The sequence below is a fragment of the Eleutherodactylus coqui genome, chromosome 11 (genome assembly GCF_035609145.1).
Source record: "Eleutherodactylus coqui strain aEleCoq1 chromosome 11, aEleCoq1.hap1, whole genome shotgun sequence".
NCBI classification, from domain to species: Eukaryota; Metazoa; Chordata; class Amphibia; order Anura; family Eleutherodactylidae; genus Eleutherodactylus; species Eleutherodactylus coqui.
Window position 1 is genome coordinate 101,992,981 of NC_089847.1, and position 21,436 is coordinate 102,014,416.

General features: G+C 44.9%; 1 protein-coding gene across 11 annotated transcripts in view; it reads left to right on the forward strand.

Moving 5' to 3' along the window:
- The window catches only part of PPP6R3 (protein phosphatase 6 regulatory subunit 3), a 99,363-nt gene that overhangs the window by 22,110 nt on the left and 55,817 nt on the right, over window positions 1–21,436 (forward strand). For 10 of the 11 annotated variants that reach the window (XM_066583189.1, XM_066583188.1, XM_066583191.1 and 7 more), the window contains exons 2-6: window positions 8,371–8,487; window positions 11,860–11,995; window positions 15,863–16,095; window positions 17,741–17,927; window positions 19,614–19,751. In XM_066583189.1, the coding sequence (XP_066439286.1) occupies window positions 11,984–11,995; window positions 15,863–16,095; window positions 17,741–17,927; window positions 19,614–19,751 (570 nt within the window). In that variant the 5' untranslated portion in view covers window positions 8,371–8,487; window positions 11,860–11,983. The remainder of the gene's footprint in view (window positions 1–8,370; window positions 8,488–11,859; window positions 11,996–15,862; window positions 16,096–17,740; window positions 17,928–19,613; window positions 19,752–21,436) is intronic. The other variant, XM_066583192.1, reaches the window with a different exon arrangement.

The window sequence follows — 21,436 nt, forward strand, 5'->3', positions numbered from 1 at the left end:
TCTGGGAAATACACCTGTGTGCGTACACATTACATAAGTTTGGCTGATGTACATATAATGTGTATGGGGACCTCCTGGTGCGCCCTGGGTGCCACATGTAGGACAGATCAGGCAGTTGGTTTTCATCTGCTCAATTCTTTTGTTTTCGGAGTAAGGCCCAATGTCCACGGGCGGATCTGATTTGCGGAATCCACGCGGAAGATCCGCAAATCTTGCCGACCAGGTATACATCTGCGTCCACAAGTGAAATAAAGCATGTGGATTTGCTTTGCAGAACCTTTTGGTCTGGGGGGAAAAAAATCGCCACATACTGCATTTCACTGCTGATCCTGCACGGACGGCTTCCAGCGACGATCCCAGTCTGTATTGGCTGCGGTGGTCACCTGCAGCCGGTCTGTGTGCCGCCCGATGTGAGCCGCATCCAAACCTCTTGGGTACACCAAACAATTTATTGTTTGAACAAGCAAATGTGATGTCATTGTTCGCTCGGGAAGCCTGTAAATAAAGTTTATTTCTGTTTTTAATAAAACTTGAGTTTGAGTTGAAAATGGTGATCATCGGTGATTTTGCCGCTGTTTGCACCATATTTGGCCGTACTGATGTATTCCACAGTGCCAATGCATTTCTTATAGAGCAGACGTATGCAGGGTGTATTTTTGGCAAGTATCAGGGCAGGTATGTGCTGCCACAACGGGAGGAACTGGACGGATCACTTTGTGATTGATGGTGAGGCATTGGTGGTTGGGGACAAAAACAGATCGGCGTGCCAATATGGCTGACACTGGTAGCTGTCTGACAACGGGAGATGTCAGAAGTAGGAAGCGCGTACATGAGGGCTCGTTCACACTTGCTTTTAGATCAGTTTTGTATTTCCATTTCTCTGTTCCATTTTGGAGCAGAAAAACGAAATACAACTGAAATTGATCAATTTTATCTCCCCATTGATTTCCATGGGTTTTCATAAACTAAAATAAAACGGAATGCTTTAAGTTTGCTTTCGTCCCGTTTTTTGCTTCTTTAAAACTTGACCAAAAAAGACTGTTGGGGTCTTTTCACAGTAGCGATTTTTTTTTTTTCCATTTTGCAGATCTGTCATGGAAACAGCAAAATACAGGCATCATTCTTGGTCCTATTTGAACCTACAAACCCAGCACTGCGAGGCAGCAGCACTGACTGAGCCACCACACCTTGTAGCATTAAGGCCTCATGTCCACGGGGAAAATCAGGCCCGCTGCGGATGCTTCATGCAGAATCCCGCAGAAGTTACCTCCTTTCCCGCGGACATGAGGCCTAAAAAGAATTATTACTTACCTGTCCAGACGCTGCGGATCTGCCCTCCGTCGCGGACGGATCTTCCTTCTTTGGCCCGGCGGATGTGCTCGGCACGCCGGCAGCGTGCCGCGCACATGCGCCGTGCACGCTCTATTTTTTTTTTTTTTGGAACTCCTGCTCTCCCGCGCCGGAGAGCACAAATTCAGCTGTGGGTGTGCCGTGGATCCGGACGGCTTCCATAGGCTTCCATGGAAGCCTGCGGGAGCCGTCAGCGCAAGAGACCCGCACTAAAATGGAGCATGCTGCTGGTGTTTTCCCGCACACGCAGTCCGTGCCTCAGGGGAAAATGACAACCGCAGGTATTTAACTACTTGCGAGTGTCCAATGCATCCCTATGGGGCGCGGATCACGCTGCTGGAAAAACGCTGCGGATTTTACCCTCCTGCTGCCGCCGCCAGGTAAGTTACTGCCTCCAGGTGGTGCATATATCTATATTAACCGCAGTTCGGCACTATACAGCAATTCCAGCAACCTCATTGGTTCTGATTCACAATTCCAGCAATGTCATTGGTTGTTTGGCTTGTGTGATTCAACCTCATTGGTTGTTTGGGTTCCCTGATTCAACCTGATTGGTTGTTAGTGCCGAACTGGGGTTTAATATAGATATATGCCCGGGGGTTCGTGGATGCAGCGCTGACGGTGGCTGTATGCTTTCTTTAAGCTTCTTAACTGAGCTTGCAGGACCTGCCAGCAAACAGCCTGTCCAGCCAATCAGGTTCAGGGGGCGTCTCCCCCTTGTCAATCTTGGCTCCACTAGGAATACCTGGTGGCGTCAAGATACACTAATAGTCATGGTGCCTATAGGTGATGACAGGTTCCCTTTAAGTAGGATCATGTGGTGTTTGTAGTGCAGGTACATGTGAACATAACTTTTTTGGACCTTGCATGTTTCATTAATTGTATTTGTGGAGGCATTAACTTCATCACCAACCTAAAATTGCCAACATACCCATATGCTTGTATGTCTGTGGTAATTGCAGGATGGAGAAATGGAGATGGGGTCTTGCTTTTAATTGCAGGAAAGGGGGTACGAGACAAGTCCATAAACGTACAGCATGATATTGCATGAGCTGTGGTGGACTCTGCAGGGCAGACCTGGCCTCTATGGCCGGATGGGCAGATATGCTACCTGTACAACGGAGTGATCCTGCCAAGTCGCTCCGGTCACCTAAGCTTGGGTGCACAGTGATGCTATCCCGTGTAGCAAGTAGACAGTGCTATATTACTGGTTCTACACATACGATATACCATCCACTAAGTTTCTGTATATATTTACATAGATGCCCACGTATTAGGCTGCAGAGCAGAACTATAGAGCACGTTGGAGCCTGTAAGCATTGCGGTTGGTCATCTTCGTTCTGATGCAAGTCTAGTATAAATATTGCAGCAGTCGGTCAACAGACCCGTGGAAATGTTTTAAAGGGTAAGGTAAACTTTAAAAAAAAAAAACTAAACTTTTTGACGTGTCATAGTGACACTGTCTGAAGTTTTGATCAGTGATGCTCTGGCAGCTGGAAACCTCAGATTGGAGCGCTGCGCTCCTTTCAGCTGCTCAGTGGTGTTCGGGCCCCATAAGAATGCTCTGGAGCCAGTTCACTGATTGCAATGACAGCCGAATGGGCGCACAGCTCAGCGGAGCGCTTCTGCCCTTTCGTTTTAGCAATCGTTGGCAGTCTCGGTCCCCGGACTGATCCAAGCTGCTGACATGTCAAAAGTTTTTTCCAAAAAGTTTAGTTATACTTTAATTTGTTTTATTAATGGTTTATTCAAGGGTTAAATATATTATCTCCCTCGTTTGCAGTTGTCCCGTTAGTAGTATCGTTGCTATAATGGGATTTAGCAGCATCTGTCGACATTAAAGGGGTTTTCTGAGATGTAAAGAAAAATTTCAAGGGCAGATAACGTAGGAAAAAAAGGCGCAGGACCGCTGCAGTCACTTTTGGCATGGGAGCTGTGGGGACCAGCGGGGTGGCCGTTGGAAATGGGAGCATGTGTTTTTGTGTATAATTTCCTAACCCTCGTAGAAAACGGTGCCCCTTGGATACATCTTATGCGACTCTGTCCATACCCTTATGGGGGATAAAGCAGTGATATGGAGGTTCTGTTCTACTTTCTATGCATTTTTGCCACTTTGATATATCCCAGAGATTCCCCATCCTTTACAGTGGGTGTGAAGTGAAGTAGCCTGATCATGCTTGCTGCTGCTATACCCATGGAGCTGCGGCGCATATGTGTAGTACCATAGAGACAGGGGGAGATGGCTCTGCCACCCTTCATCTCTTGGGGATGCAAATGATTGGACATGCCAATATGCAACAGGCTCTACATGGCCCTGCACACTTTAAGCAGGTCATATACATTGGACCACATTCGGCCATATGAACCAATTTTCTGATGTGTATAGGGGCTTAATGTCGGTCCTTCCTTGGCAGATGTTCGAGGAGAAAAAGAATGGCAATATGGATGTCCATTTGATAGGTATGTTGTGTATTGCCAACTACAAACACTTGAGGTGTAATTCTATGTTGCACTTGAGATGTAGCTGAAAACTGCCAGTGAAGGATGCAGGACTGGCTCATCAAGGGACAAGTGATTGACAGAGGAGCCCAATAAACTCCACTGAGAAAAACTTTGAGATGAGTTCCCGTTATCCCTAATTGCTACAATGTGTGAACAAAATTAGATTAAATCCTAGTGGCTGGGTATGGTAATGCAAATCGTGCTGCATTCAGCCGTCCTGTGCCAGCAGCACATATGGCAAATGTGCTGTCAGCATGTTGGTCTTTGAATGTAGTTCTGACCCATATTATAAAGCTACATATATCATTTTACATCCAGTAGGGATGTTAGCGGGGTATCCAGAACATTCTCTTTACGGGGTCGTCCTTGTCAGGACGGTCACTCTGTTATCTTAGGGCTTAATAGTAGTAATGGCCTATTAGGATGAGTCGTTATATCAACATGCAGAGCAGTTGAATGATACTTAATGCCATCTGGGTGTGTATTGTCTTACCAAGCCAACGGATCACCACTTGGATTTATGGACCTTTCCTGACTTCTACCTGTCATCTTGCTGGTGAGACCTCTTCATTATATTTACACACATTATAGGTCTGCTGGGCTTGCAGGCTTTAGATGCTTACCTTGTTATCTTGTATTTATCGGTGAATTGTTCACAGTAGTTTAATGCATATTTAATGTTCAGTTTCGGTTTGACGGCCGTTTCATCCATTTGATGTTATTGGAATTTGGCTGGTGAAGCTCCTTTTGGGACTAGTGATTCAGGCCTGCATTTCTAGGAAACGGCTAGCCTGCCTGGTCTGATCTCCTGGGGAGCTACTGTTAAAGGTAACTAAACCCTTTGGCATGTCTGAGTGACATGTGGGGTCCGGCTCATGAGACCACCGTGGATCAGGCAGAATGAACAGGCAGAAGCTCCTGTAGCGCTGAGCCCCGCCGGTGTGCGGCACCACAGGAAGTCTATAGAATTGTTCACCCCTCGCAGTAAGGCAGACTGCTGCCCATTCTTTTTAGCGATCGGTGGGGGTCTTGGTACTTGGCTTGCTACCGATCAAAATGTCTCACTGGTCACTGCCATGTCAAACTGTTTTAAAAGTTTAGTTCTAGTTTAATGTTGGGTACCTTTGAGGTCTTACGGAGTCTATGCCTTCACAGGCCAGAGGTTCTTCCATGGTGCGGAGCGACCAACACGATATTAAGCAGGTGGTTTTAGAGCGACTCGCTGGTGGTCTCTGTGATGGGTATAGACAAGTACATGGTGGGCGTCTTTATTATTTTCCACATACCGTCTCAGTGGTCATAAAGTGCAGTGAATACATATCCCCTCAATTAAGCACCTAGTTTTGTGTGATGAAGAAGGTTGCTGGCTGCAAACTGAAACGGCAATACTTAAATTCTTAGTAAATCAATACTATACGAGAGGAGATGAAGCGCGTGTAATAAATATTGGCATAAGTCACATGATGCCGCTCGCTCATAAATAAGATCCGTGATTAGAGCATGTGATGACAATGACAAAGCTAGTCAATAAGAATGCAATGTAACGATCTGGATGGCTCAGCAGTCCTTCAATGGAGAGAACCACTGATCCTCCAACGAAGTACAGAAGGCCTCGTGTCCGCGGGCAGATCAAATTCTGCATGTGGGAGCCCGCAGTGGAATCTGACCCTGCCCGTGGCTGAGGACACTGCAGGTCTGTATTTTCTTCACTGTAATGTGTGTGGCAGCGCCGGCCGGTGTGCCGCCGCACATGTGCAGTGTTGTGTTTTTTGTTTTTTTTCCCCCTAATTCCTACTTTCCTGCGAAATCTGTGGCCTGTCCGCAATTCGATTGGGGATAGGCCGTGGATCAAACAGCTTCTATTGACTACTGGTGACCCGCGCAGAAGGCCTCCTTCACACGGGCGACACCGCATCGCTGCACCGTACGATATCGCTGCGATTTTTCTTGCAGCAATACCGCGATTTTGTAGCGCTACAAAGTGGAGCAACGCTACAAAATCACGTGGCTTTGTAGCATCTGCTACTGTCAAGGTTGCATCGCATCACATGCAAACCGCATTTTCATGCGATGCAACAGAGAGGAAGGCTGCATAGAGAAACATGGGCTACAAAACCTAGCGTGTTGCGGGCATATCGCCGGACCTGCGAGGTTTGTGTGTCGTTTAGTAGCATGCTACAAAACATCTCATGTGTGAAGGAACCCATTGGAAACCATGGGCTGCACATACATGCGATTTGTAGCATCGCGCGACTTTGTCGCCCGTGTGAAGGAGGCCTTATACAGAGTAGTAACCTAGTACTGTATGTAGGGGGCGCCTCTCCACAGGCAGGATGTGGTTGTCCTGCAACGCACAGATCCTCTGAAAGACCTCACTCCTTTTGCTGGTGATTGTAGTTGAGGGGAGTGGTGGAGCTGAAATGCGGCATCCATCATCATGCCAATCATTTTGCTGCCTCCAATCTGTACATAAGCAGATGGACCATGAAAAACTGATGAGGAGATTAAGGCCTCATGTCCACGGGCGGGAGCCTGCAGCGGAATCCCACCTTGCCCGCGGCAAAAGTACGTTACTTACCCGTCCGGATCCTCTGTATGGCTGTGTAGGTCTGCCATCTTCGCCACTGCGGATGTGGGTGGGTGCGCCGTCGCACATGCACAGTGGAGTTTTTTTTTTTTTTTTCAAATCTCCTGCTTTCCAGCGGGATCCACGGCCCGTCTGCAGCGTCAGCTGCGGACGGGCCTTGGATTGTACGGCTCCATTGACTTCAATGGAAGCTGTCCCTGCAGGATCCACAGAAAAATGGAGCATGCTGCGATTTGTTTTCCGGACCAAAAGGTCTGCAAATCAAGTCCGCGTGCTTAAATTCAGCTGCGGGCATCTTTGATTGTCTATGGGCAGCTTGCACTGTGGATCGTCCACGCAGGTTCCACAATTCAATTCTGCCTGTGTAGATTTGGCCTAAAAGGCCACTCTGCTGAAAAGTGTGTTGTTTTTTTTTTTTGTTTTTTTTTTACCCCTTCGTTATGTAACTACTAATCCCCCAGTATATATAATTTGGTTGGCATTACCTTGGTTGGTTGGTCTTTTCTATCTGAATATTCCTGGAGTTCTTCTCTTCAGGTCCGTCATGTGCTCTGAGAATTACTTCATGTTCCTCGCAAGAAGTCCGTTTTCAGTTAGGAGTTTCTGCCCCCTGCTATGAAGAGCTTGTGTGATTAAGGCCTCTTTCACACGGGCGACAAAGTCGCAGGATTTTGTAGCATTGCTACGATGCTACAAATCGCATGTATGAGAAGCCCATGCTTTCCTATGGGATCCTTCACACATGAGATGTTTTGTAGCATGCTACTAAACGACACAAAGACCTCGCAGGTCCGGCGATATGCCCGCGACGCGGGAGGTTTTGTAGCCCATGTTTCTCTATGGAGCCTTCCCCTCTGTTGCATCGCATCGCGCAAAAACACGGTTTGCATGTGATGCGATGCAACTTTGACAGTAGCAGATGCTACAAAGTCACGTGTTTTTGTAGCGTCGCATACGACTTTGTAGCGCTACAAAATTGCGGTATTGCTGCGAGAAAATTGCAGCAATATCGCACGGTACAGCGAAGCGATATCGCTGCAATGTCGCCCATATGAAGGAGGCCTAAAGGGGTCTTCCAGAGAGAATACAACTGATGACCTATCCTCATGGAAATCAATGCGAGCCGTGCCTGCAGTTACCAGCGCTGGCCACTACACAGAGGTCAGAGCAGAGACTTCCGCTCCGACCTGTATTTGCAGCGCTGACAGCATGAACTCTCTTAGCTGATTGGTCAGGGTCCCGAGTGGTGGACCCCAGCCGATCAACTATTCCTGAGGATAGGTCATCAGTAGTATTCTCCCTGGAAAACCCCTTGAAGACCATGCAATAGCAAACTAATTATGCTATCACTTACTTCTGATGATTGGAGGCAGAATAGGAGATGCTGCGATTATTAAAAAAAAATAATAATCTTCCTTCCCCTCCTTAAAAAAAAATAAAAAAATAAAAAAAATAGAGAACTAATTTCAATAGCCTAATTGGCTATAATGGGTCCATTGCTTCTTTTTATTTAAGAAAGGATGCAAAAGAATGTTTTGCTGGCGCGGCCCTTTAAACATGTGCTGGCGCGGCCCTTTAAACATGTGCTGGCGCGGCCCTTTAAACATGTGCTGGCGCGGCCCTTTAAACATGTGCTGGCGCGGCCCTTTAAACATGTGCGTGTGTGCATTCTTTTTAGCATCAACATCTCTCAGAAAATGAACTTCTGTTGTAGCTTGCGCTTCTTGAAGTGCCGATAAGGCCGTCCTCACTGAAGTGCATTCTCTCTGCGTAGTGACCGTTTCTTGCACAAAATTGCCATTTTTCCTGATCTCAGACAAACTTTGTAAAAGATGAGCATGAAGATTGTTGTATTGATAACTTTGTATGAACTGTGGTCTATAAAGAGATGGTCCTCTATAATATATATTTTTCTTGTCTCTTTATTTTAGGCAGCAGAGCATTCTGTACAGATTCCTCTTTAATGTAGTCCGGACACCCTGTAATGGGCCAGAAGTTGGAGCAACTAAGAATTGTTTTATTTTAACATTTTTAGCTAATTTTCACAGGTAAGTGTGACGTCGTCCCGAACTGTAATGTTACTGTAATCCACGCAAGAATTTACCAACTTAAAAGTGAGCTTTAAAAGTTTTTTGCTTTATTTTTAATTTCCTTTCCTACGAACTGGTTTTTAAGCTATAGACATACATGGAGTGGCGGGTATGGTAACTTCCTCTTCTATATTGCAGCAGTCTCTTCCCTAAGGATTGCCGGCCGTGAGAATCATTGCTGCTTATAAATGTATTCCATAGCATTTGCTCCCGTCTTACTTCTCCATCATCCTCATAGCATGTCCTTCCCTCCATGCATCAACCAGTCATATACCATTAAGACTAACATGTAACTCAATGCCTATTGCACTTCTGTGTATAGTTACCAGTGGCAACGTTTTTGTTGCTTCCTCTGGTCTAATCTTTAGTGTTTTTGTATCCACGCATGTAACTCCTAGCTGAAGTACTATGATTGCTACCAAATACTCAACACTAGAATACTTGAATGGTAGTTTCATATTGGAGCTACTTGTGTTACCATTTATCAGTTCATCCAGTAGTAATTGTTTATACAGTGGTTCCCTAATATATTTAAGAGGACGGCCAATCAGTGAAGGCGTGGGACCTCTTTTCCTTTATGTGGCATAAGGAATTTATAATCTGTCCTATGTATAGGATATGAATGTCCATTATGGGAAAAAGTTTTTTTAAAGGGGTTATCGGAGTACAAGAAGCAATTTGAGAGAGCAGGAAATGAAGGGGAGAAAAAAAAAAAAAAAAATTAACAAAACACTAAGGCCTCATGTTCACAGGGAAAATCGGGCCCGCCGCGGATTCTCCATGCAGAATCCTGCAGCGGGTCCCTCCTTTCCCGCGGACGTGAGGCCTAAAAAAGATGCTGTGGATCTTCCCTTCGTCGCGGCCGGATCTTCTTTCTTCGGCCCGGTGAATGTGCTCGGCGCACTGGCAGCACGCCGCGCGCATGCGCCTGCCATTCCATTTTTTATTTTATTTTTTTTTTAAACTTTCGCGCTCCCGCTCCGGAGAGCAGAAATTCAGGTGCGGGTGTGCCGCGGAACCGGACGGCTTCCATAGGCTTCAATAGAAGCCTGCGGGAGACCCGCACTTAAAATGCAGCATGCTGCGGGTGATTTCCCGCACACGCAATTCACGCCTCAGGGGAAAATGACATCCACAGGTATTTAACTACCTGCGGGTGTCCAATGCATCCCTATGGGGCGCGGATCATGCGTGCGGGTGACCCACTGCGGATCTGTCCCCGTGGACATGAGGCCTAAGGGACCTTTTTCTCGGGATGACCATCATGGGCTTAAGCCATCCCAGTGATTATTGCTCCTGCGCTCCCCAAATGGAAGTGGAGCGCGCCGAGCCAATCGTTGTTTCATTTTTATGCCTGCATAAATTGAATGATGAGCAATAAGTGAATTATTATTCGTCTCTCAGCCGCAGGCAGTATTCAGATTTGCACGATTCAGTTATTAACTGAACGTTTTGTATAGTCCTAAACTGTGCTCCACAACTCCAGCACCGCTGCTCCATCCTCCCTTCCAGCCTTTGTTTACTTTGTGGCAGTGGTGACATGCTTATATACACGTGTCACCGCTGCAGCTGATCGTTGGCCTCCATAGTCCTGAGCCGTATAGCGCTGAGGCCAGTGATTGACTGCAGTCTGCACTCATGTATATGGGGCACCACCACTGTGGGGAGGGCAGGAACAGTGAGTACACCACCAGTTTGTGTTTAAGTCCGGTGACTCACTACTGGATTTCGGACTCTGTTTTGCATCTGTTATATGGAACCGTGTCCTGGCCTGGCCGCTGACCCAAACTCGGAGCATCATACATTCCTGTGATACATTCCTGTGATACTTGGAGTTCGGGTCAGGAGACCCACGCTCAGGTCGCTACGCACTTCATTATTATAGATGCAAAACGGAGGCCTTAATATGGTAGGGTCACGGGCCTAAGGGCTCCTACCAACTAGAGTTTTTTTTAACGCTGCGATATCGCAGCGTTTTTTTTTACGCAAATGTAATTGGGGCTTTCTAATTTTTAAAATCGCACGAAAACCGTAACGCACAAACTTGCGATTTTTTTTAATGCGATGTGATTTTAACGTTAGAAATTCCCGTTGACATTTGCATTAAAAAAATGAATAAATAAATAAATGAAGCAATATTGCAGTGTTTTAAAAAATAAATAAATAAAAAAAATACGCTAGTCAGTAAAAACCCTTAGGGCGACTTCACACGTAGCAAGATTGCTGTGGATTTCATGCTGAAATTCTGCAGCAGCGACCTGTATGCACCCTAAGTGTAGAGGGTTTGTTAAAAATCCGTTCACCTACATTATTCACATGGGACGGAATATTCTGCACCAAAATCCACACGGCGAACATACGACTATTGAGGCGGAATTAAAAATGACAGAATTCTGGTGTCGAAATCCGCAGTTAACGTGCAGATTTTGGTGCAGGATTCCAGGACTGCTTATTCCGTACCGCTGTTGCATAATATTCCGTCTCGTGTGAAAGCTCCCTTAGGACAGCTTCACACTTACAGATTTTGACTGCAGAATTCATTTATACCAATGCACTGAGTGAATTCCACAATTTGAATCTGCGCCGTAATCCTTGTGTGGAGTTTGGTGCAGATTTCAACACGGATTTCTATGTGTGAACATGCTCTTCTGTTTGTACCAAAATAGACTCTCCTCCTATTGGTAGGATAGGTAGTAAGTCTAACCGGTGGGGGTCTTACCGCTGAGACCCTCATTGATCCTGAAACGTGGGTTCTGTGTCCCCCTCTTCTCGTTACTGCGAGCTCGCTGCACCTACCCGCAGTGACATCAGATGGATTGAATTGGCGGTCGCACAGCGTTAGCTAAAGGAATGGTGCGGCATCATCTGCAAGAGAAAGCCCCATCTATTCTCACTGTGTTGTAGCGAGCCCACATTGTGGAGTAGAGGGCGACACAGGACCCCGTTCTTGTGATTAGTGGGGGTCTCCAAAGATTGGTGTGTTCTGGTACAACCCTTTAACCATTTCCTGTTCAGTCTCCAAGTTTCCTGTGCTTCAGACGACCCCTTTTAAATAAAATTTCTTTCCTTCCAGGAAAAGAGAATTCCTATTGCCGCTTATTCACATTGCCATATAATCAAAAACTCTTTCACGGACTACAAGCTGCCATAAGGTGCGGCAAGTCGTGCTCCTCTTCAGAGTGATTAATGGCCATTTGATAAATAGTTCATCATGTCTTGGGGTGTATGGCTCTGGGGTTAACCCCCTAGTACCTGGTAGTTCACACTTGACAGACATCATATATCTTCGTCATGCCACTTTTTCACAGTCTTGTTTTTCCTTATTCCAAGGGACCAGCTTTCAGTTGGAATTTGATGGACTAATCCTCATCTTTGCCTCCACCCGCCCCCCGTTGAATGAGAACCCCCTAATGTCATCTTGCCTCGAGGAAACATTCTGACCCTTCACAGTAACATGTTTGCCGCAGTACGAGCATTTCTCCCTTTTCAATGTGTTGTATTTATGTGTGCCTTGATGCTACTTACAAAGTGACTTTGTCTTCTGTTTGAGGTGTAGATGAATACGTGATAACCTGAATAACACAACGCAAACCTTCTTTTTATGCAGCTTAATACGTTTTTCTTTGCTTCTATCAATAACTTTCATCAATTGCTGTAATTGTCCCACTGACCGATACATAACCAATACTGTCTGCCTTATGTGAGATCCATGGGAAGGGGGTGGAAGGAGAACCTGCCTCTATAGAGGTCCGATGTCATCTATTTTACATCACCAGTAGCGCTTAAACCATGACTGACGTACTTACGGGATGACGAGCATACGTGAAATTCCTTTTTTTTTCTTTTTTTTTTTTACACCTATGATGATGATTTGTGCTGAATAATCACTAGCGGCTGCGGGGTCTCGCTTCCTTCAGTTTGTTGTCCACTTCCTGTTCTCGTATGAAGTTCCTCTGTACAAACAGACAGCTCACAAGAAGTTGGGGTAGGGGTGTTGGCTCATCCATAGAAGCCTATGGATGGGAGAGGAGGGAGCAGAGACTCCCACAGCCTCTGCTACAGCTTTTACGTATGTGATTTCAGTAGCTGTGGGATGGGAAAGGCTTATTCACACAGGACAGAATTTGGAACATTAAAGACAATGTGGGAAGTTTATTAAGGCCTTCGGTAACAATGTTGGTCTTCATATAACTTCTGCCGTCACACCATATGAAGAGGCTCATCTCTCTGCTTATCCAAGTGTCTACACCAGTTTATGCCAGCAGAGGAGTTGGCATAGATTTCTGGTATAGTTTACACCAGTTTCTGGTGCACATTATTCATAAAATATCAGTCTGGGGTGGCAATGCCGCTCAGTACAAACCATGCTTGCACCAAATTGTGACTTTTTTCTGCCTAAAAGGTCTTGATAAATCTTCCTTAATGTTCTTCATGCACCCGTTGATGTAATGTTAACCTCCTTTTTAAGACAACCAGTTCGCTTTCCTTTTTTTTTTTTTTTGATTTTGTTTTATGATGACTCTTGCATGTTTAAAGTGTAATAACTGATGTAAAATGCATGTACACTCGCAAGGAAATCGGTCTGTTTTTAACTAACCAAAATTGCATTTGCCTGAGAGACTATAGCCTCTGCACTGCTCGGTACTGCTGTCTAATGCCCACTACGATGATGATACTTATGAAGGTGTGCTACAGAAAGAAGGGAGAGATTTGCTCTCCTATCCGTGCAGTGTACGGATGATGTGATGTCGGCAGTCTATACCCACCAACTTGGGAAATAATGGTAATTTACAGGTACAGCCTGCAAGGGGAAAATGGAGAAAGTTACAGAATGATTGTTAATGTATATTAATGCATGACAACTTAACCTGAAAAGTTAAGCCCACTTTAAATGGAATCTGTGACTACAGTTACGGCGAATGTCAGTGGCCGGCGGGCAGTGGAAAGTCAGGTACTTCTAGTGCCTCTGCAATTGGGTGCCAAAGTTATCCCATGCCATATGCGGCTCCGCAGAAGACTAATCTGCCTGAGAAGAGTTGCGCTGATTCATTTGTCAGCTCGTTGCATCCTGTTACACCGGAAATCAACTACTTTTGACTGCTTTACTTGGATGCTCGGTCTCAGCAGACATCGCTTATGAGACAGCTGGCAATATCTGTGCAGTCTGTCCTCTAGCAGTCCTCTCATCTGCTACAATTCTGTCACCATTGAAGCAGAGTAACCACTTGTATACTGGCCCTGACAATCTTCTATAGACGACCAGATTACACGCAGCGGACTCCTCTCCTCGTTCCCATCTTATTCAGACTGTTGTGTTCTGAAATGTAAGCATTTTACAGTAAAATGCACATCTTGGGCGGTCCTGTGATTCGGGCGGCATGAAGCTTTTGACAGGTTCCGTTTTTATTACCTAACAAACAGTTCTGCAACTTCTACCACTTGTCCTCCCTAGTGTCAACTTCTGTATTTAAAGGGTCTTCTATTCTTATAAAGCTTTATGCTCTGGCAGTAGGTTGTCATAGCTTTATGGTTAGTGGGTGTCTGACTTCTGGAACCTTCGGTGATCCTGAGACTGAAGGGGGCGCAGCTCCGGATTAGAGACGTCTGCGTTTCCTGCAAAATGATGTACCTGGCTTTGTAAGAAACTGCAGAATGAGGCTGTGCTGTGAGGATGGGCTGCTGCTCCCTGCGCAGCGGGTGGCCGAGTGTCACTCTGCAAGGTACTCGCCATTAAATTAGCGCTGTCCCCCCTTCAATTCGAGAGGTTGGAGCCACAAGAATTCTAAAGGGATATAACTTCTTAGTGATACACCAAGTTAGAAGATGAAGACCCCTTTTTAAGGGCTTGTTCACTGCCGGGATTGAAGACTTGTACAGGCTAAGACCTGCTCCGTTTATTACAGGTGAACCCAGTGTAGTCACAGAAGCACATGTACTAGTGATAGTCATTCCGGTCTATGGTGCCATTCTCTAATGATAGCCGTCTCCTTTTTTTTTTTTTTTTTTTTGCGATCTGTGTGTATTGCAATGGTCGGACTCCACAGCAGGAATCTTCAGCATAAATGAGTCATGCTGCGGATTTAGAAAACCCCAAGGATTAGTGGAGACTTTCCCCACTGCTCGTACTGTAAACATTATGGAACGCTCACTGCGGTTCGGTCTTGGGCCGCACTTGCATCTAGCAGAAGATGGCAAGATCTGCTTACAGATTTCACCCGTGGACAAGATCAAAACGGCAAGAAATCGGGAGGGGGGAGAAAAAATAGAATGCTAGACTAAACTCCCATGACAACACGCATCCATCCGGTACCCTACCGGCTTCTGTACACCTAGCCTCTTACTGATGTCTTATACCATATGAATACTGTAGTGGTCAAGTGTGATGAGACGTCCTCCCAGGAGGCAGGTGCGTGAAATTGGGATCCTTGGGCAATTTGCAACAATTGGGATTTCTGGAGGGTTTTCGCTTCCTTGTTGAACTAAATGGGGAAAAACTCACAGCAAATCTATGGTCATCCCACAACAAATGGACATGCTGCTGATTTAAAGGGACACTGTCATCACCTCTGTATACAATAAACTAAGTTATGCGGCTCAAAGATGAGGGAAAGGGGTCCGGGGAGCTGTTTCATACATAGCAGGCGCTCTATTCCACTGCTACGTTGGTGCGAGCCAGCAGCCTGACTTTCTGCAGGGGTCCCCCACCTTCCCATAGAAATGAATGGGGCACCCGGTGAGTATGAAACGCCTTTCCTCACCCTTTTAAGCCGCATAATGTCGTTTATGGGGCTCAAAGGGGACAACAGTGTCCCTTTAATTCACTCTTCAGGTCAGTTGACATGCAGAAATTGAACGTTGGGGGTTAAGTAAGGGGACTAGACTGCCTTTTTCCCCCTTTTAATGCTCCTTATGATCAGCTGCTTGTCTTTGCTGAGGCAAATCTGGAGCAAAGTCCGGTTTACATGTTGGACGTACCCTAAAGTGTGTTTTCACATGGCCTGTGCCCAGTGCCACTTGATCAATCTGCCCCGCTATGCCCTGCATGTGTCCGTTCTGTGATGAGCTACTAACTGGTCAATCACCGTATTAATCTCTTCCTCCTTTTTTCTTCTAGATGTGTGTCTAATAATTGTGTCCTTTATGGATTTCCTTTTCCAGGGATTCACAATATGTATTTTTTTCTTTTTCTAGCCTGTTTGGTTGGTTGATCTTCTAAGTTCTCACTTCCCCTCCTGCTCATGAATGGTTTTGCTTCGTATGTTCATGCTGCTTAAGGCAAATAACGTAGCTTGTTTGTATCAGATGTTGAACTATAATAACTTTTTCTCATCAGCCAAGTATGTTTTGGAAGTTCGACCTGCATTCTTCATCTCACATAGACACCCTCTTAGAAAGAGATGAGGTGACACTAAAGGAGCTTATGGACGAGGAGGACATCTTGCAAGAATGCAAGGCCCAGAATCGTAAACTCGTGGAATTTTTATTGAAGTCTGAATGTTTAGAAGATCTGGTGACTTTCATCACCGAGGAACCTCCACAAGACATGGACGAAAAGATCCGCTACAAGTAAGACTCATCGGATGTGTTGGTCAACGATGTGGACCAAATGTCATCAATCTAAGCCCCCTTTTACAGAATAGTACGGCACTTGTTTAAAGTGGTGCTTCTAGAAGTAGAGTAACCTCTCCAAACTAACTTGTAACTCAGGCTACATGCGGACCGCGGCCCCGTGCGATGGCTGTATGAATTATATGCTTTGAAGCACCTATTTGTCAGTATGCAACATGTTCTTATAATAGTAGTGCACTCATCTGGCAGAGGAAACTGATCCATTTCCTCCAAATCCCCCTCCATTTTGGCTGGGGATCAACTGAGGGGGTTGAGGCTTGATTAGTCTCGCATAGTAGACAGGAACTGCAATAGAGAAAGCAGCAAGACTCCACTACAAGGAGGGGGGGGGGGGTCACAAATTGAGACGGTCTACCCTTAATAATCATTAAGGGACACTTCACATCACATTTTAAATTTCCAAAAACGGGATTTGGACAGAACTCTTCTGTTGCTTCCCCTTTTTAAACTTTGCTTTCTCTTGTACTTTTTTGACCCATTTTTTTTCTTGTCTATTGAGTTGTGTAAAGGTGAGTGTCATTCTGAGACACATAGGACTTTTGGGTTGCTTTTTAATTCCATTTTTTTTCTTGGCTTATGGGTTGACCAAATAATGCAATTCTGATTTTTATATATATATTTAATTTTTTTTAACATGATTGCATTCACTTGACAGGATTAATAATGTGATTTCTCTTAATTTTGGACTTTTTCGGACGTAGTGAAACAACTTTAGAGGACTTGAACTTGCGATTGTTTTGATCGCTCGTCCAATATAATGCAATACCTTAAAATCGCATTCTGACAGGTTATCAAGACGCACCTCAGGCATGCCTTGACGGGCAAACTTTCATGGCAGCCCTAAGGGACTGCAGAAGGCTTCAGGCTGCCATAATGGCACCCACCCCAATCGCATTGCAAAGAGCTACTTGGGAGACCCGAACCAGTCAGGGAACATAAATGTTGCTGTGAGAATTGACAGTAGTGTTTTTAAAGGGTTAACTGCCGTGATCTATGTGAAAGCTGATCGCGGCTGTTGCTGGCGCGTGTCAACTATCAAAGATGGCTGACACCCACCGTGTATGTAGTGGGCTCCGCTTCCAAGCCCGCGTCTCACGTGTACGGTGCAGGTCGGGAAGCGGTTAAATTGCTCAAAGCAGGAAATTCTATAAAGTAATCCACAGTCACCTGTTATGTGCTCCCTTGCTTCAGCACTGTGGTGGTCCCCCACCGGTCCTAAAACTGTGACGTCATATTTACATATGCTGTACATGTGTCACCGTTGAGGGCGATGACTTGGCAGTGGGGCACATAACAGGTGAGTGTAGGTTATCTGTTGTATTTACTGGGAGATAAAAAGGGGGTCATCTCCTACTGAATGGCACCTCAAAACCCTGGTTAAGGGGCTGTATAACATGGCACGCTGCTGTTCCTTTGGCTGAAAAGTGCTGGAGCTGTGATCACATGATGCATCTCTGCCAATCAGATATTTTGAAGGATTTTAAAAGGAAAACTGTGGTTTCAGTAATCTTTACGGCATACAAAGGTTAAGTAAACTATTGCCGGTAGTTAATGTCTTGTTTCTGCATTCTCTCACCTCCAGGTATCCCAACTTATCTTGTGAGTTACTGACCTCCGATGTGTCTCAGATAAACGACAGACTTGGCGAAGACGAGTCTTTACTTAAAAGACTTTACAGTTTTCTTTTAAACGATTCTCCGTTGAATCCGTTGCTCGCCAGCTTCTTCAGTAAAGTTTTAAGTATTTTAATCAGCCGGAAACCTGAACAGGTATATATGTATATATCGCACAGCGCTGGGCTATCTGCCGCCTTACTGGCTTGTTTATACCATCTTTGTCATGGAATGATGATAAACATCTCACTAAATAAACATTTAGGACCTGTGATGTCAGTATATTGCATCTAGTTTGAACCTTGGACAAGCTGCGGTTTGCACTTTTTTGTTTCCTAGGAAGATATCTTTATGATGGTCATTGATAAGTTCCAGCATTTATTTTCAGATCTGAGAAACTTTAAATGCTGAAGTCATCTACCATATTGGTTCTCAACTTCAGCATCGGGCAGGAGAAAACGCCTCCATCTAAATTCATAGTTTACTGCATTTTATGACCGTTTATTTTTATTAGTTTATTTTTTTTCATCCCTACGCTCAAAAAAAAAAAAGAGGAAAAGTTAAAAATCATTATGGAAAGACTTGTCACTGGGTTCACTATACGTTTAAAACCAGCAGTACCCTCTCCCTGCTCCCCCATTCGTTCCCAGCCGCCTGCTCCGGTCTCTGCTGTCTGTTTAGTGGAGGCTGTGACGTCCCGTAAACTGGCTGTAGTAGCCAAGACAGGGGAGGATCAACGGGGGAGCGGGAAGAGACTAGGAACCACTTCCATGTTTTAAGGCATGGGGACCCGGTGACGGGTTTCCATAACTCGGACAACTCCTCTTTAAAGCTACTAATTGTGTTTTGTTATACATCTGAATGGGTCCACATTTCTTGCAGTCCTTGAAGAGCAACTGAACTGTTTAGAAACTTTTGACAGTTCAGAATAATGAGTTAAAAACTACTATCAGTGGGTGCCTTGCTGACGAGACCCCCGCTGATCACTGTTACAAGGGGGCTGCAACACTCACCCCAGACCTGTGCACCGTTTTGGTCTTCACCTTTTGGCTGCTTTTGACAGCTGAAGACTGATGCATAGAGGTCTATAGAAGATGTCTGCAGACCCATATGCATATTTTTTTTTTTTTTTTTCAGCTGCTGTGAGGAGCCAGCAAACAACAAAGGCAGCTGAAGGGGTACGGCACTTGGGTGAATGCTGCAGCCCCTCGTTACAGCGATCTGCGATGGTCATGGCAATGGAACCACAACTAATAAACTTTTGACAGATCAGAAGATTTTGTAAAAAGCGCAACTACTTGGCTTTATAGGGTTCGGAGCTTCGTTTTTCTGTTGGATCGGCTGATTGTTGAGGACATGCCTACTATTGGCAGAATATCTGGGCACAATACCCAACGCATTGCCACTTTCTTCCATGCAGCTGTGTCGTTCTAGCACTTGACTCGAGCACCAAAGTGGTACTAATGTAGGCAGTGATGTGTTGGGCACGACATTCTGCTGATTGATGGCGATCGCTGGATTGAACTCCAACAGCTTTCCTTTTTGTGTATTATATCCTGGTGAAAACCGCGTTAAGGAAAGCAGGAGATTAAGAAAAACGGAGCTCCAAACCCTCAGGAGATATTATAAAATCCTTGCGGAAATGTGGAATATCTGAACGAGGGAGGCTATTCAAAACAGTGCAGCGATTGGAGCCCCTCGATCTTCTGCTGGTGGGATAACCTCCTTTACTCTTGACAATGGTCAGCTACAATGAGGTTACTGTATGCATATTGTGAATGGAGGCTGGCTTGGACACGTTTTGGCATTTGTGTAAGGTCTCTCTCTGTTTTTATATTGCAGATTGTAGCCTTTTTAAAGAAAAAAGATGATTTTGTTGACTTGATCATAAAACACATAGGAACCTCTGCAATTATGGATTTGCTGCTAAGACTTCTCACGTGTATTGAGCCACCACAACTAAGGCAAGATGTCCTAAATGTAAGTTCCAAGGTGTTTCTGCTATTATGATATAGAAGCCTTGACTTTTAACTTGCGTATGACTTATCCCCCGCCGCAGCTCCCATCCTCCTGTACATGGTTTACCCACATGACAGCTGCAGCCAATAGGAGTCATCAGTGACGTCCTGTAAACCTGCCGAGGGCTTCTATATTAGAAGCTCATGTGACAGGTTTACAAGACATCGTAATGGGCCCAAAACTATATAAAAGGGAAACTCTGAAAACCCCTTGCTGGTCATGTGTTTTTTTTTTGTTCAAACTCTATTGCTGCTTGTATCTTCATTTTTGCTTTTGTTCGCCCTTGCGGAATCTTGGATCTGGCTACTGGCACGGAGTTGGTCAAGTGGTGGTCTCCTCTACTGTTAGTGGGTGACATCAGTGTGCGGAGGACCCTTGACATCACCCATCGACAACAAGTGGAGGACAGCAGCCACATGACACATATCCATTGCTCTGGGAAACTGGTAGCAGAAGAGCTTAAACAAGGGTTGAGTAGGCAGAAAAGACAAAAGGCAATAATCAGCAGGGCCGTGGCTGCAAAGCTTTGTGGCCAGCCTCCCTGACATAGGCAGATCCCCTTTTTAAAGGGAATGTATCAGATAACTGTTTAAATCAGGTTTTCACATTACACTTTTGATGTGTACTTGGCTTGTTTTGTTTCTTTGTTACTATTTACTGTGCATTTCAGCAATAGAATAACACTTCCACTTGTGTAGAGAACGTTTCAGCAGTTCTCTTGATCATCATAGGCAGGATTACAATACAAAATTAACATCAATATATGGAAAATGGAGGACCTACTATTTGCAATAGGTGATGGTCACAGCTCACTGCCTCCCCCTCCCTGCACAGTGATCTCTGAACAGGTTACTTACAGTATTCTCCAGTGAAGTCAGTGAGCTCCCTTCAGTCTATGGTCCATGCAGCATGTGTACAAAAGTGGTGTCAGACTACTATTAGGCCTAGAGGCCTGAGTCAAAACTGCAAGATATTAGAATTTTTAAAAAAAACTAGATAGTTATTTGGAAAAGTTTTTAAATTAAAAAAAAAAAAGAGTAACTGCATTCTTGCAAAAACCTTTGACGTATCATAGAAACTGGTCAGAAGTTTTTATCAGTGGGGCTCTGGGTGCTAAGACCTCCACTATTCTGTCACGTGAAGGCGCAGAAGTGCCGACCCAGAGCCCTGCTAATAACTTCAGACGTGTCTCAGTGATACCTCCTAAAGTTTTGTGTTTATATAAAAAAAAAAAAAAAAAAAAAAAATGCAATTATACTTTATTGTAAAAATTTGATAAGCATTAGTTTGTGTGCTTTTTTTTTTTTTTTTTTTTTCTCTTTAAGCACAAATTTCTGTTTTTGCAGTGTTACTCATGAAGACTGAATATATTAGTCACGTTGCTGGGTAAAAGTGTATACATTTTATTTGATAAATTGCAATGTGGTCACTTAAAGGGGTTGTCCCGCGGCAGCAAGTGGGTCTATACACTTCTGTATGGCCATATTAATGCACTTTGTAATGTACATTGTGCATTAATTATGAGCCATACAGAAGTTATAAGAAGTTTTTCACTTACCTGCTCTGTTGCTAGCGTCCTCGTTTCCATGGAGCCGACTAATTTTCGGCGCCTAATGGCCAAATTAGCCGCGCTTGCGCAGTCCGGG